The sequence below is a fragment of the Dromaius novaehollandiae genome, chromosome 1, assembly GCF_036370855.1.
Source record: "Dromaius novaehollandiae isolate bDroNov1 chromosome 1, bDroNov1.hap1, whole genome shotgun sequence".
Lineage (NCBI taxonomy): Eukaryota > Metazoa > Chordata > Aves > Casuariiformes > Dromaiidae > Dromaius > Dromaius novaehollandiae.
In genome coordinates, this window is record NC_088098.1 from 58115878 (window position 1) to 58129360 (window position 13483).

Consider the following 13483-nt stretch of genomic DNA (forward strand, 5'->3'; position numbering starts at 1 on the left):
AAAGAAAGAGAAGAACCAGCTTTTCCTGATTGGATTTCCGCTTCTGGGTGCAGAGTGAACTTTGCCATAGGAACTATGGGTGAATTTTATGAAATGTAGTTAGCACAAAGTGGTCCCTTGGGGGTAATATTTCTACCTGGAATGCCTTCATTTGTTGCTTCATAAAGCTAGTATTGCAAAGTATTTAAGCACATGTTCTAACTTTAATCATGCTTAAATCTCATTGTTTCAAGAGGATTTAGGTAGAGCACTGAGTGAGCTTACAGCTGCATGGATCCAGACCAGATCCACTGACTTCAGTGTGGTGTCACAGGGACAAGGATGGTTACATGGATTGATCTAGCTGAACAACCAAGGCTTAAGGGCCACTGCGTTGTATGTGTGCACATGTGTTCAAGAGTGTGCTGTCCTGACCTTGGAAGTGGAGATCGGTACAGTCAGCATCAGCATGGCACTGCCCATTGTCTTCCAAACAGCGGTCAATAGGAAGTTGCATCACAGAACAGTTCAGCCCATCACCAATGTAGTTATTTTTACATTCACACTTGCGTTTATCCTGGTTGGAGAGAGAAAAAAAGGCCACACCAATTATTTAACAAACACAAAAATAGTATTTCAAGCAACATTTTGAACTGTTGGAAAAATTTTGTTTGATATATCTGGGAATGGGCAAACAGGAAAGCTGCTGCTGACAACCGTGATTCATCAGACTGCTTACTCTCATGCTGACATTTATTCTTTTAAGCAAAACATTTACGTACATACTTAGGTGCTCTGCTGAATTAAGACCAAAGTATAATTCCGTCTACAAAGCTAATAATATGCATTGGAGAATTATATGACCTGTAATTAACAAATATGGATGGCAAACCAATCAAAATGACATTTAAATGACAGTGTGTGGAATCATGAAAGGAATTTAACAGTCCACTGATGGTAATAAACTCAGAAATATAAACCAAGTAGGAGATGGTTACATCTAGGGATTGTGATTGTTAGCAGCTGGAATAGATTAGCAGCAAGGCTTTTCTAGATAGTTCCTGGAAGACAGATCAGGCAAGCCACCAAAATGGAATAGACAGATGATCTCAAAAGCACCAGGACAAATACTAGATAAAAGTCACCACCACAAATTTTCCTGTATGACTTTGACCCTGCAAGCCCAGGAAATTGTATCATGTGGCTGCAAAGCTTTTTAAGCTGAGTCCTAGGCAACCAACAAGTGACCTATTCTCTCAATTGTCCCTAGGTTTAGCTACCAAAGTGTATGCCATTTCAAGCTACCAAACTGTTATTGCAAATAGAGGTATCAAAATAGGGATATCTAAAAAAAGCGTCAGAAAAATTTTACATGCAAAATATCTTGTCTGCTATGGTACCCCTTTCTTTGGAGCAAAGATTTCAAAATGAGCTGCTTCTCACCCCTCAGTTGAGAGGGTGCCCAATTAACGTGGAAAGTAGGCTGGACATATGTAAACATCATTTTGGAAAACAAGTGATTTTTAGAGATACAAAGTGTGATCAAGCCATTGGCAAAGCCCATTAAGACTTCTATTGGCACCAGTAAGAAGTGCCTTAGATTTCCCTGGGGGTGACTAAAATCATTCGACTTACGGGTCCTGTGACTGTACAAATGGCATGTTCATGGCAGCCTCCATTGAACCCATCAGCACAAGGATTTATTGGAAGGCATGTAAAACCATCTCCTTTGTATCCTTTCTGACAACTACAAAAGATTTTCACTCCAATTTGTGTGCATTCTGCTGCCTTGTGACACCCACCGTTGTTTTGTATGCAAAGGTCTGCAGCTGCAAAGGGAAAAGAAAATACACGAGTTGAGTGTGTCTTAAAAGAGGATGTTTTTCACAAGGGTAAACCACCTCCAGGTTTTTAATGCACCCTAAAGAGACTAGAACACTTGTTTGGGAAAAAATACTGTTTAAGTTTCCTGAGCCATTCCTGAACTTGTGCAATAGCTAGCCCATAGAGCACTGAAGCCCTTGTCAGGACTTCCAAGATTTAAAAACATGGCACCGTTCCCCAGAGATTCTGCTTTGCTTCTTGGCAGTGTACGAGTTGCACGTTTGGGGATACTGCTCCGGCCAGGATGAGTTCTGAGGATGGGAAAAGCCATTCTTTCTGGCTCAGAAAGAATGATTGCTTCTGCAATAACATTGCAAAAGTCACCAAAGAAATCCTGTAAGTGAACTACTGCTGAAAACCAGCCATCCTTTAAAACATGACTGCAGCTAGCTCACCTTTTGCTGATGCTCTTGCTTGCAAAAGCCTTGTGAAACCACCCACCTGCTTTAGAAAAAAATGGTCTGTATGGGCTAAATTTGTTTCAGTCTCTGCTTGCTGCAAGTCTTTAGGTTTGATAGCCAACATTTCATGCTGGACAGCAACTGTATGCAGACAAGTGTGTGTGTAGGGGGGGCAGAAGAACGTGCCTTCTTTTAGCATGCTGTGAATGCAAGAGGGAAGTCACCTGTGCATGTGATCCCATCTCCGTCGTAAAATGGCTTGCACTGACATGTGTTGTTTTCCGTACAGACAGCGTTGGTGGAACAGCTTGGAGAACACACTGGCAGCAGGGCTATGAAGAATGAAAAACAGTCGGGATGAAAACATTATGCTGTTTATATTGTAGCATCCTTGTTTAGTACAGAAAGGAAAGCCATTATACCGTTCTTGCTAACTGAAAAACCTGTATGAATATTTTTCTGACTGCTTAGCTCTCAGGTAATACCTTCCCTCATGTAGCCCAAAGCACTTCTACAAAGAAGGTAAGAATTCATATTCCCATTTCACACATAAAGAGACAGGGGGATGAAAGGACTTGTTCAGTCAGCAGCAGAATTAGGGACAGAGACCCTGTCTCCCAATCAGTGCTCTTGACAGCCCCCTTAGCTCCAGGTAAGGGCTTCTGATGTTATTAACCCTTTCTTTCTCTCCTGTATGCAAACTCTCTGTTGACTTGAGATTAGACAGAGACCTAGTTTGGTTTCACACAGCCGACCAGTCCATCCTGTTTCACAGAAACATCGTCCTGTTCCAGAATATCCTTCGTCACATTGCCCGTGGACCTTGCATTCACAGGCTGCAAAAGGAACACAGATTTACATTTACAGAGCTGTCACCGGGAAAGGGGAAAATCTTTTCTTTGAGAAACACCACCTAGATTGTCAGTTCTGGTATAGTATTATCTAGCAAGAATTTAGATTAGTCCTTTTCACCTCTATGATGGTCAAGCAGTGGAACAGGCTGCCCAGAGAGGCTGGACCATCCCCATCCTTGGAGGTTTACCCTACTGGATCTGATCTCAGAACTGACCCTGCACTGAGCAGAAGGTTGGACTAGATTTTTGCTCCTGAGGTCTTTTCCAACCTTACTTATTCTGTGATTCTATGATTTATAATGCGCCTCTGAAAACAAATACTAATCTGCCTTGTGATAGGAGGAGCAAACTTCAGGAAGAACTATGGTAGGAAAGAGTTAATGGGTGGGCCTGAATCTCATCCTAATGAGCAGCAGCTGCCAGCTGTGGGGAATCCCTTTAGGTGAGAGAATTAAGGTTACAAGCTTAAAAATTAAGGTGTGTGGAAACAATATGCTTAGTTATTGTGTGGGAGAAGGTTTGACTGATTAAGAAAGCTAAATACAAGGTTAGTGAGCTTTGTTGTAAAATACGGGCAAGTCACCTGTAATATATTTTTCAGGTTTTAGATAATTTTATGACTGAAGTCTTCTGAACTCATTTTGTATGTGGGGTGTTACCTTTTGTGTCCTACAAGCTCAAGCATGAGGGATTGCTTTGTTCTATGGGTAATTTTGCCCATGTGCTCTTTGGGCCTTATAATAACTTGTACGTTGAGTCTCTCTTGATGAGTTATTGATGGCTCTGTGTGTTGTAATGTAACAAAATAGTATCCTTTTTATTTCCCTCAATATTGTTGTTTATAGAGGAAAATAATGCGGAACTTGGTGAAATTCTGAGTTGTGAAAGCCTGGTACTGCTGAAATGGAGTTCTACCCTCTGACTTATATTCACTTAGTCCAATTACTTAGTTTATGGCTAGCATAGGCATGTATTAAAAAGAAGGGGCCGTAAGACCTTCCTCTGTTAAGTATTGTAATCTGGGTTTCAGACTAACAGCCCATGTGGAGCTTATGCTATGGTATGCTGTAAAATGGATAAACTGTAAACGTAGTTCTGAGTACTAGTATCTGGTACCCTGCTTCTGCTCTAAGGCTATCCAGCCTACAACCCACAACTGAATGTGCTCACTGGGCACTACCAGTGCATGCAGTGTTAGGATGGAAGAGTTAAGACTGTAGCTCACCTTCAGAAAGTTTTAAATGTTTTCCCAGTGTAAATTCAAAGGGCGACATTAACCCCTGTGAGGAAATGTGAGGCTTGTTCCACCTATGTTACATCTACAACCATAGTGAAGGGAGTTATGTGAGCAACTTCTGGGTTGCTGTCCCTCTTCACAGACTGCTGTCATCTTTTCTGTCCTTCATTGGCTGTCTCCTCCTGCATTCCTCTATAAACCACGTTGCTAAAATACTGTCTTGCCCTTTACTGGGATGGGGTACAAGACTGCGCTGTAGCTGAAAAGACTTGTTGACTAAGGCTCTGTATTTGATATTTACGTATTGTATGTAAGTAACAGGAGGAGCCTTGCACTGAGGGCTAACTAAAGCCTCTGTCCTCACCACCTTCCCCTCTTGCCTTTTGTGGATCTCTCTTTTGAGACCTTGTGCCATTTCTCTGTGTGAAGAAGAGCTCAGGAGAAATGTTAATGATGAAATGGAGAAGCATTTCTTGGTCTACTTAGAAACCTACCACAGACAAAATAGTTCGGGCTTGCAACGAGAAACAGTATAGAAGTGAAACTTAAACATACGTCTGCAGTCGGAGCCATATCTGCCTGGCAAACACAGCTCGCATGAAGTCCCATTGAAGCCGCTGTCACAGTTGCACTCTCCTGTCCCTGTATACCCATCATCACAGGAGCCGTGGTTATTGCATGGGGTCTCTGGCCCTCCTGGGCAAGCTGAAAGTTTAGAAAAAGTGGCTGATGAGCTCAAGCACATGTTTCTGTTGTCACCATTCATTATTCTGTAAAAGCCTTGAACACTGAAATGCTTATGAATGCATCTCTGCTAGGATTTGTAAAAGCAGTCGTGACACTTTCGAGTGCAAGTTTATGTTCCTAATGCCTTCAGATGCTTTTAGCAATCCTAGCAGAAAGATGTAGTGGACTCTTCCAGCCCTGGGTACTGAGAGCTGTTATCTACAGTTTGCTTTTTCAGACCCCTGGGAGATGTGTGCACCATCAGTAATCCCTAGCTCATGCTCAGATCAGGCCCACCTGCATGTCTGCACACCAGCACACTACTGGGGGGAACTCTGGTTACCCCTGGGCTGGAAGGGCAGCTCGGGCTGGCCAGAAATGTTTGGGATCAGCATTTGCCCAGTTTTTGTTCATGAAATCTGGACAAAGAGGAAGCTGGCAGGGCTAAGCATGCCCAGACCAGTCTGCTAGCCAGATACCTACACTGGGATCTCCCTAAGCACTGTGCTGCTGCTTGGGATCCAAACTGCGGCTGGGCCACCCTCAGTAACAAGAAGGCAAATCACTTTGGTCACCAGTTCAGCTGGCCTCAGCACTGTCACTTGCCTCCCTTCTCACAATATGGTGTTTTCAGGGTCTCAGCATGGCAGGTCCCCTGAGTGGAGCTGAGGAAAATCAAAGGGAACAACTGGCTGCTTGAAGCTCCTCAGACACTGTGTGTGTGGATACAGCTAACTGAGGTTGGGAGACTTGGAGCTAGATGAGCTGATGAGAGCCTTAATACTGTTCCCCTGTGGTGCTGGCATTTGAAGTTGATACTCATTTAAATTAGGAGCTAACTGGGAGGAACTGTTGCATATCCTCACAGAACCACGACTGCATCCAGTGATTTAGGAGCCCAGAGTTCATTAGTATCTGCTAACAAACAGCTGGAGGTAAAACCTTCTAGCTTTCTTATGCTTGTTTAAAACTACATTGGGCAATTTCTGAGCTTATCAGTGGCATGTGCACTTGCGGATGGGTGAGGAATGCTGCAGCATGTGCTTAGTGTGTTCTGGTGTTCAGGCCTCCAGCCTGGTGTGTGTGTGTGTGTGTGTGTGTTTTTGCCTTCAAAGGACTTTCAGCTGGTGACTGATTAAGACTCTCTAGGTATGGTTACAATATAGCAATCTTTACTTTTCATAATGTTCACTTAGTTCATTACTAGCATGGAGTTTAAAATTTGCTGTAAACATGTGAAAAAGATTATCTGGATCAAGAAGCAGTAATACTTTTTGTGTACTTCAGTTCTTGCAACAGAATCCCTGTTTTGCAGATAGTCTCTATTCATGTCTTTTATTGCAGATCACATCATTCAAGTTTCCATAGCTCCTGTTTCATAACGGCCCATTCCTCCTGTGTAGACCATGCTAATTCTGGATACAAATGCAGTAATTACTGTAGGGATGCATTTCCCCCAGCTACTCCACATCCCCTCTTTCAACTACTGACTCCAAGGAGCAGTGGCCTTCCTTTCCTGTTAGCTTTCCTGTTAGCTGGGTATTCAGAGGGCATCAACTTGCAGCAGGCAAATCCTACCTTGGCAGTCTCGTCCAAAGTAACCCTTGCAGCACTTTGCGATATGGACCACCATCGAACAATTCCTGCGGCAGCCATCTCTTGGGAGCCCGTAAGATTCATACGTACATCTGTGAATCGCTTCCTGGGCATCGCATGTTCCAGCATGGAAAGGGAGAAAAACACAGCAAGATGAGTGCTCTGTGGAGTTGTTTTTGGTTTTACTTTAACTTGTTGTATTATTGTTGATGTAGGCTGAATCAAACTGTTGTTGCTAGAAAGTCCCAGCTGCTCACTTAGCATCTGATGAGCTGCTTGTTTTTCCAGGAAAGCCAATACTGATTTTGTTTTTTCTAAATGTAACAGGTAGTAGTAATTCGTGGGTGTTTCGGCATTTACTTCATATACCTCTGAGCTGTCCATATGCCAGGGGTGGGAATACTGGAGAGAAGCAAAGCAATTCCGGGGATGAGGGGCTGGGGGTATACCCCACAGTAAGCTATTTCTTAAGGTAAGCCAGAGTGAGCAGCTGACAAATATTTAAGCCTGGCTATGGATATCTTTCTGGAAGGGAAACTGATAAATGGAGAAGATTTCAACTCTTCTAGCCCCCTGTCCCAATGAAACAAGGCTCAAGCAACTCCATTCTGTATTGGTTTTTGGTTGGTAATGATTGGGGCTGAGCAAAAAGAGTGCTCCCCGATTATCCTTCTGCTAAGGGAAAGCCAGGAAACTAATTCCAAAAGCAGCAACTGAAAGCTGAGGGACTCCTGAGCTGGGATTGCTGTGGCTAGGGAACAGGGGAACCAAATCCCTGTGTAACCAGGACTGGTTACTCCTCTGCTTACAGAACAACCTGTTGAACTATAACAACTAGTTTCAAAGCTAATTTTATTGCTGGAATGAGTCAGGATACTGGTGATACCTGGAGCTGCCCAGGGTTTTCATCTCAATGTGTTTCCTAGGACCTGATGTCAGTGAAAAGCTGCCCGAGGCATCCACAGATGCTGTGAGTGGTCAGGATTTCTTCTGATGCGTGAAAAGTGCACATGAGAGACCATCACCTCCTCTTTCATTCCTGACTTCATGAGCACCATTAATGAGGAGGGAGGGGTTGCTCCAAAGTCAGCTGAAGCACCTGCTTCAGTGGATGCAGTGTGAGCATCTGATATGATTCTCCCATCACCAGGATGTGTGTGCTCAGCAAGGGAAAGCTTTGGCCCTAAGGTTTTGTGGCTTCATTTAACTGTGTGGTTTCCTTGTTCAGAGTTCCCCTTTTTTGTCAAAGAAACTTATTCTAGTTTACGATTATGTGAAGTACAGAGACCAGCAGGCTGGACAACTTAAATGCAAGATTTTAACATATTACCTTTGGTTTTGTCCCTGGAGGGCACTTAGAATTACTGAAACAGCTAACGCAATACCCCTGTTGTAGAAAATGGAGGAAAAAACAAACAAACAAACTTGTATTAATAATAACAAAAGGCTATCTGAAGTGGCCAAGAGTGTTTGTTTTATGTAAGCAGTAAATATGAACAGAAAAGAATGTGGACTTTTTAATACTTCTTAATACAGATTATAAGAACTTTGAAGAAAGAATAAAGGAAAATGACAATGAAATAGTTGCATTAATTTAAAGAAGTGAAATATAAGAAATGAGATTTGCATCAGAATAAAAGCTCTGGAAGAAGAAATCTGCTGCCAGTTTAACAACTGGGGAAAGGACATGGTGGACAGTCTCCAAACAAGTACTGACACAGGGCAAATCAGATTTGGAAGTCTAATCTGGAATACTGGAAAAGGGTTAATTATCAGGAAGTGCTGACCAGATGTGTAGAAATAATAGCTATTTCACTTCATTTAACAAACCATGAAACAAAATGTACCTTGTGCAGACATGATATACAGAAGTTCTGACTTTCTAACTGAAATGTAAATTCCAATAAGCTTTTTGAGACTGAATAAATAAAAGCATTTGTTTCATCTAGGTACGTGTGTGTGTGTGTGTGTGTGTATATATATATATATATATATATGTACATTTTTGGATTAAATTGAAGTAAATTTGGTCTTGAAACAATTTCAAATTGTTCCATTTTGAAAATACTGAAATTAACAGAATTATCAGAAACAAAAACATTAGTTGGGGAGAGAAAGAAGATGCAAAGCCGATCATTCACTCAACCTGAGAGGGAAATCACATTTTTACTGCAAATACTTTGGTTCTAGCACCAAGCACCCCCTCTCTGAAAAATCAAGTCTATTGGGTAGTCTACATCAGTGATGAATTCCAGAAAGCTTCCTTCTCATTCTGGATACCAATGTAGTCCTTGCTGATACTGTATGGATGCCTTGTGTGTACTGTGAGTGTCTAGAAATCTATGGATTTCAAAACTTCTTGTTTACAGGACACATCAAAGTTCAGGCAGGAAACTTCCTCCATATTGATGTATATTCAGGTGCTTTAAAACATATTTCTGTGAAAGCATGTATGTGAGACACCTAGCACCTGGCTTGCAGGCTAGGCAGTTGTTTTGTGTCCTTAATGCTTTGTATAGCTGGGACAGTAATGCTCTTCCTTTGTAAGTGGGAACTTTATATAAAGTCTCTATGACCAAATACATAAGGTGAATACGCATTATTCAAAAGCAGACTGGAAAAATCCATGCTTGCATTGTAAGGTATTGCTCTGGCCTGGGAAGAAGTGTTGAAATCTGGTCAGAGCTAGCTAAGTTACTCTTAAATGGAGACCACTTATCCCCTGTGTTCCTTAGCATTGATACAAGATTATCTCTGCACATCTTTTAGGTGCAACACTGCATTTGTTTTTAACTCTTGCTTTAGCCAGTGTGGCAAATATGAAGCAGCAGATGAAGGCAGCCTGAAGTGATAGGACTTAATCTCTACAGTGTCAAAGCTGTTGTGAGTGTTGTCCCTGGTTTCTGTAAGGATAGAGTTTGGCCCACAGGCCATGTCTTCACCAGGGGAAACAAATGCTAGACTGACCAGGAAATCCACAGTCAAAAAGCTGTCGCAGCGGCCCCCCAGGCTGGGGTCCATCAGCAGGCAGTCGATGCCATATGCAATACCCCCATCAAATTCCAGCTGCCGCTGCACTATCTTACACCTTCTGTCATTCAGGAAAAGGGCACCCTGAAAGATGGGACAAGAGAGGAAAGGTATAACAAATCAAAAGCCAGTTTTCTTTGGGGGTCAAACACAATCCAGACCCTGAATGGGAATTGGGAATGATTCTCCCTCTATAGAAAAGCTTTGAACATAAAATGGTGTGTCAAACTGTCCTGTAGGTAACACTGATGGCTGCAGGGGCTGGAAATCAATTTTGAGACCCTTTTTCCTGCAGCTTAGGCTCCTATAACATCACAGATGGCAAATCCTTTTCTTCTCCTAAAGAACACAAAGCACACCTGTGCTATGTCTGCAGGTTTGCCTTATGCATATTTTAGTTTGGCTTCATTTTCAGAGGTGGATGCCAGACAAAGGATGTGTGGGTTATGATCCAGTACTTCTGCACAGAAAAACATGCTGCTGTTTTGGCTTAACAGATTGCATACACAGCTGCATGTTAGTGCCTAAGTCCTTACAAACCAGAGTTTGTGTGCAAATGCTGCATTCATGAGGTTTCTCCCAAATCCAAGTTCATCTTATGGTTTTGCATTGTGTATTTCATTGAGGGAAAAGTTCAAATGTGCTGGTGTTTGTCTTTTGAGGTAACTCTGAGAGCTATTTTGAACAAATGGCATCTTACAGCTGAGAAAATGATGGCTCCAGAAAGTCTTACAAACTGTCTTATTTGCTAATTTAGCCTGCTGAATTGTTTAGGGTGGCTGACTCAGATTTGGGAGCTGTTAGCATGAACTGGCAAAGATCAAATAATTTTTGGTGCTGCTGGCCCCTTCTGGGGGCTCTGCATAGGCACAGTGGAGTCTGCCTGAGTAGATCCTGCTACAGGTGAACATGATGGCAGGGCGAACACTTACGATCTCCCTGTTATCCCCACAGCTAACGCTGAGGTTGGAGCCCTGCAGGGTTTTCAGTAAGCTGTAGCGGGGGAGCTGGTAAGCCAACACCTAGAAAGAAAAAGGAGGAGATGCGTGTTTGGTCTTGCGCATCTTAGCCTTGGCGACGCTTCCGAAAACCAAAGGCTTTACCTCTACATCTCGGATGATGTGGAATTTGAGGTACTGCACCAGTTTGTCTGTATTGGATTTTCTGAACAGGAAGTCCCGCTGCTCCTGTGGGAGGCCTCTGATAGCTGCATCCGTGGGCCAGAAGAGTGTGACAGGTTTGTGAATGGGATCGTTGATCAGACCAAGCAGGTTGTTTTTCTGCAACACAGCCGAAAAAACCAAAAAAAAACCAAGGAGGAGTGGAACTAATTGTCCCTCTAAAATCATGTGGACCCTAAAGGATGAATGCCCATTATAATGGAGATTCAGTGGCTTGGGATGTTATAGTGACAGATGCCTCAATGGCTTCCTGGTCAATGGCCTGCAAGTGCCATGACTTTAAAAAATGGATGCCTGAGTTGAGCTGCCAAAGTTCAGTTACACGGCCCAGTTCTCAAAAGTACACAGGACTGCCCACTAAAAATCAGGCTGCAGGCCCTGCATTGGGCTCGAGAAGTTGTGCTTGGGTCAAATCTTGGCCACATAATCTTGGCATACAGTAGGTCAGAGCTGAGCTGGAAGAGGATAGGTCGTGGCAGGCCTGCTTGATGTCCCTTCCTGTGGAACAGGGACCACATGAAGACCAGGTTTGTCACATACCTTGTTGCAAGCCCTCTGAATCTAATGAGCACCATCCTGTCAGGGATGCTGTGTGCCAACTCTGTGCTTTTGTCTAAAAAATCTGTTTAAAACCTGTGCCTGATGGCTACTGAGTCATTATTCTTACCTCTAGCAAGTTGCTGAACAGGATGTATCCATGTTTGGCTGCAACCATTTTGAGGCTTTCCTGCAGAGAAAGAAATATGCAGTAGATTTATCTAATAATAAATACATTATATGGGCATTTAAAAAGGAAGGCGTTAGCTTGCTTTCACTTGTTAAGTCACTCTCTGTTACAAAATCAAAGCCACTGTAAAAGCCCTGTGCAGAAGTTCTCTTATACTGTTCTTAGTATAAATGTAATTCTTGAATGAATTTTAAATATAGAAGTATTTATTCAGCAATGTCAAATTATGCTTGTATAAGGGTTTATAGCATCACTGCTGTGTGTGTGTCACATATATCTACCAGTAAATGTGGAAAAGCTCCTGAGATAAGAACGGTGCAGCCTGAGCACTTCAGAAAGCTTGTGTAATGAGCTGTACATACCTTCTTAGTTCCTGGGGGAAATTCCTGAATCTGCGATGGGACCAGAACTTGATTTATGACATGGATCACACCATTTGTGCCAACGGCATCACTGAATATAATTTCAGCTTTATTGTTCAAATACACAGAGTTCTGAAAGGTAACAAAAATGTTTTTTGTGGGAGAGTGAGGCTGATACCAAATTTCTTTGATATGGTGAGCTCACTGACTGCTTTCTTTGCAACAAATAGTAGCCTCAGTTTTAATAAGTCACCCCTTGCCCTTTCAAACTGGTCATGCTCATAAAGCTGCACTTAGAGGATAAGATAACTCATATCAAAGCAGGGATCATGCAACTACAGCCTTAGCATAGCAAATACGAAGTGCTGAATTTTTCAGCTGAATGGGCAAGCCTTTTAAAAAATTCCATTTATTTACCTTTTTTGTGCATCAAAGAAGGAAGGGGATTGTTCTGATTTTAAAAAAGCAAAAAGAGCGCAGACAGCTTTATTCTGATTGCTACCTCTTCATTGCTCTATTACCTGAGAATAGCTGATCTGTATAGGGTCCCCATGGAGAGAAGTGATGTTAGCAATTGTTGTCAGGTCATTATACAATAGACTGGCACAACCCACCATATGGTACCGAAGGATTTGAGCCATTGCTCCCCTGGCAAGCCAGTCTTTAACCTACAACAGAAAGTGGAGGAGTCGCAAAGCATGTGAGCAAGGCATCTCAATCCAAAAACTTGTGGCTGGCTTGCAGAAAGCCTGTGGCCGCTTTCTTACTTACTCGTGGGTCAGTGTTTAATACATCTGTGCGAGGTACGAATAGAGTGAAAGGGCCAGGGCCTGCAATATCTCTGATAGACAAGGCCTGGAAAATTTAAGAGACAAAGTAGTCATGAGTTGTTATGCAAATAACTTCACCCAGTGAACAGACAGAGCCTGGGGTAGCCTGTCAAATGAGAAGTGGTGCTTGCAGCCCTAATATTGCTGCATGCTCAGTTTATTTCCCTGAAATGCAAGAGTGAGAGAAACACTCTTCTACTGGGTGGACTTTCTTTCTCAATCTTATCTGTCACCACTGTATGCAGGTATAAGACGGAAGACTTTTCTGTTTGCTCTTTCAGCTTAAAGTCAAATCTTCCTTTCCTGTAAAATAATAAACAGGAGAGTAAGGGGGAAAGCTCTTGGCCAATACTGAGTGTAAAAAAGGTGAAGAGGGCTATTCCCTCCTGGGCAAGGGGGAATGAAAAATCCTTTCATCTTGAGATATTCAGAAGTGAATACACATATGTTTGTGCATGTGTTTAGCTGATTTAGGGTTGTATGTACCTAGCTGTGGATTTATTACTATTTGAGGTACAAACTGACCTGGGGTATTGCAGGCACTTTACAATGACCACTGACAATCTAAAATAAGAAGAGAGAGCTCTGGTAAAGTGAGATGAAGTCACCCATCTACCATGGTAGCAGAACTGAAATTAGAATATGGGTCCGTGGATTTGCAGGTCAGTGTAGGAGT

At 42.6% G+C, this 13483-nt stretch overlaps 1 protein-coding gene across 1 annotated transcript in view; it reads right to left on the bottom strand.

The window, feature by feature from the left end:
• The window catches only part of STAB2 (stabilin 2), a 94509-nt gene that overhangs the window by 12607 nt on the left and 68419 nt on the right, over positions 1 to 13483 (bottom strand). The window contains exons 47-60 of the mRNA XM_026117928.2: positions 12749 to 12832; positions 12499 to 12645; positions 11978 to 12109; positions 11556 to 11615; positions 10811 to 10987; positions 10640 to 10729; positions 9645 to 9791; positions 8008 to 8064; positions 6660 to 6783; positions 4911 to 5060; positions 2996 to 3100; positions 2489 to 2596; positions 1615 to 1808; positions 415 to 556 (exon numbers count right to left, since the gene is read on the bottom strand). Of these exons, the coding sequence (XP_025973713.2) occupies positions 415 to 556; positions 1615 to 1808; positions 2489 to 2596; positions 2996 to 3100; positions 4911 to 5060; positions 6660 to 6783; positions 8008 to 8064; positions 9645 to 9791; positions 10640 to 10729; positions 10811 to 10987; positions 11556 to 11615; positions 11978 to 12109; positions 12499 to 12645; positions 12749 to 12832 (1717 nt within the window). The remainder of the gene's footprint in view (positions 1 to 414; positions 557 to 1614; positions 1809 to 2488; positions 2597 to 2995; positions 3101 to 4910; positions 5061 to 6659; positions 6784 to 8007; positions 8065 to 9644; positions 9792 to 10639; positions 10730 to 10810; positions 10988 to 11555; positions 11616 to 11977; positions 12110 to 12498; positions 12646 to 12748; positions 12833 to 13483) is intronic.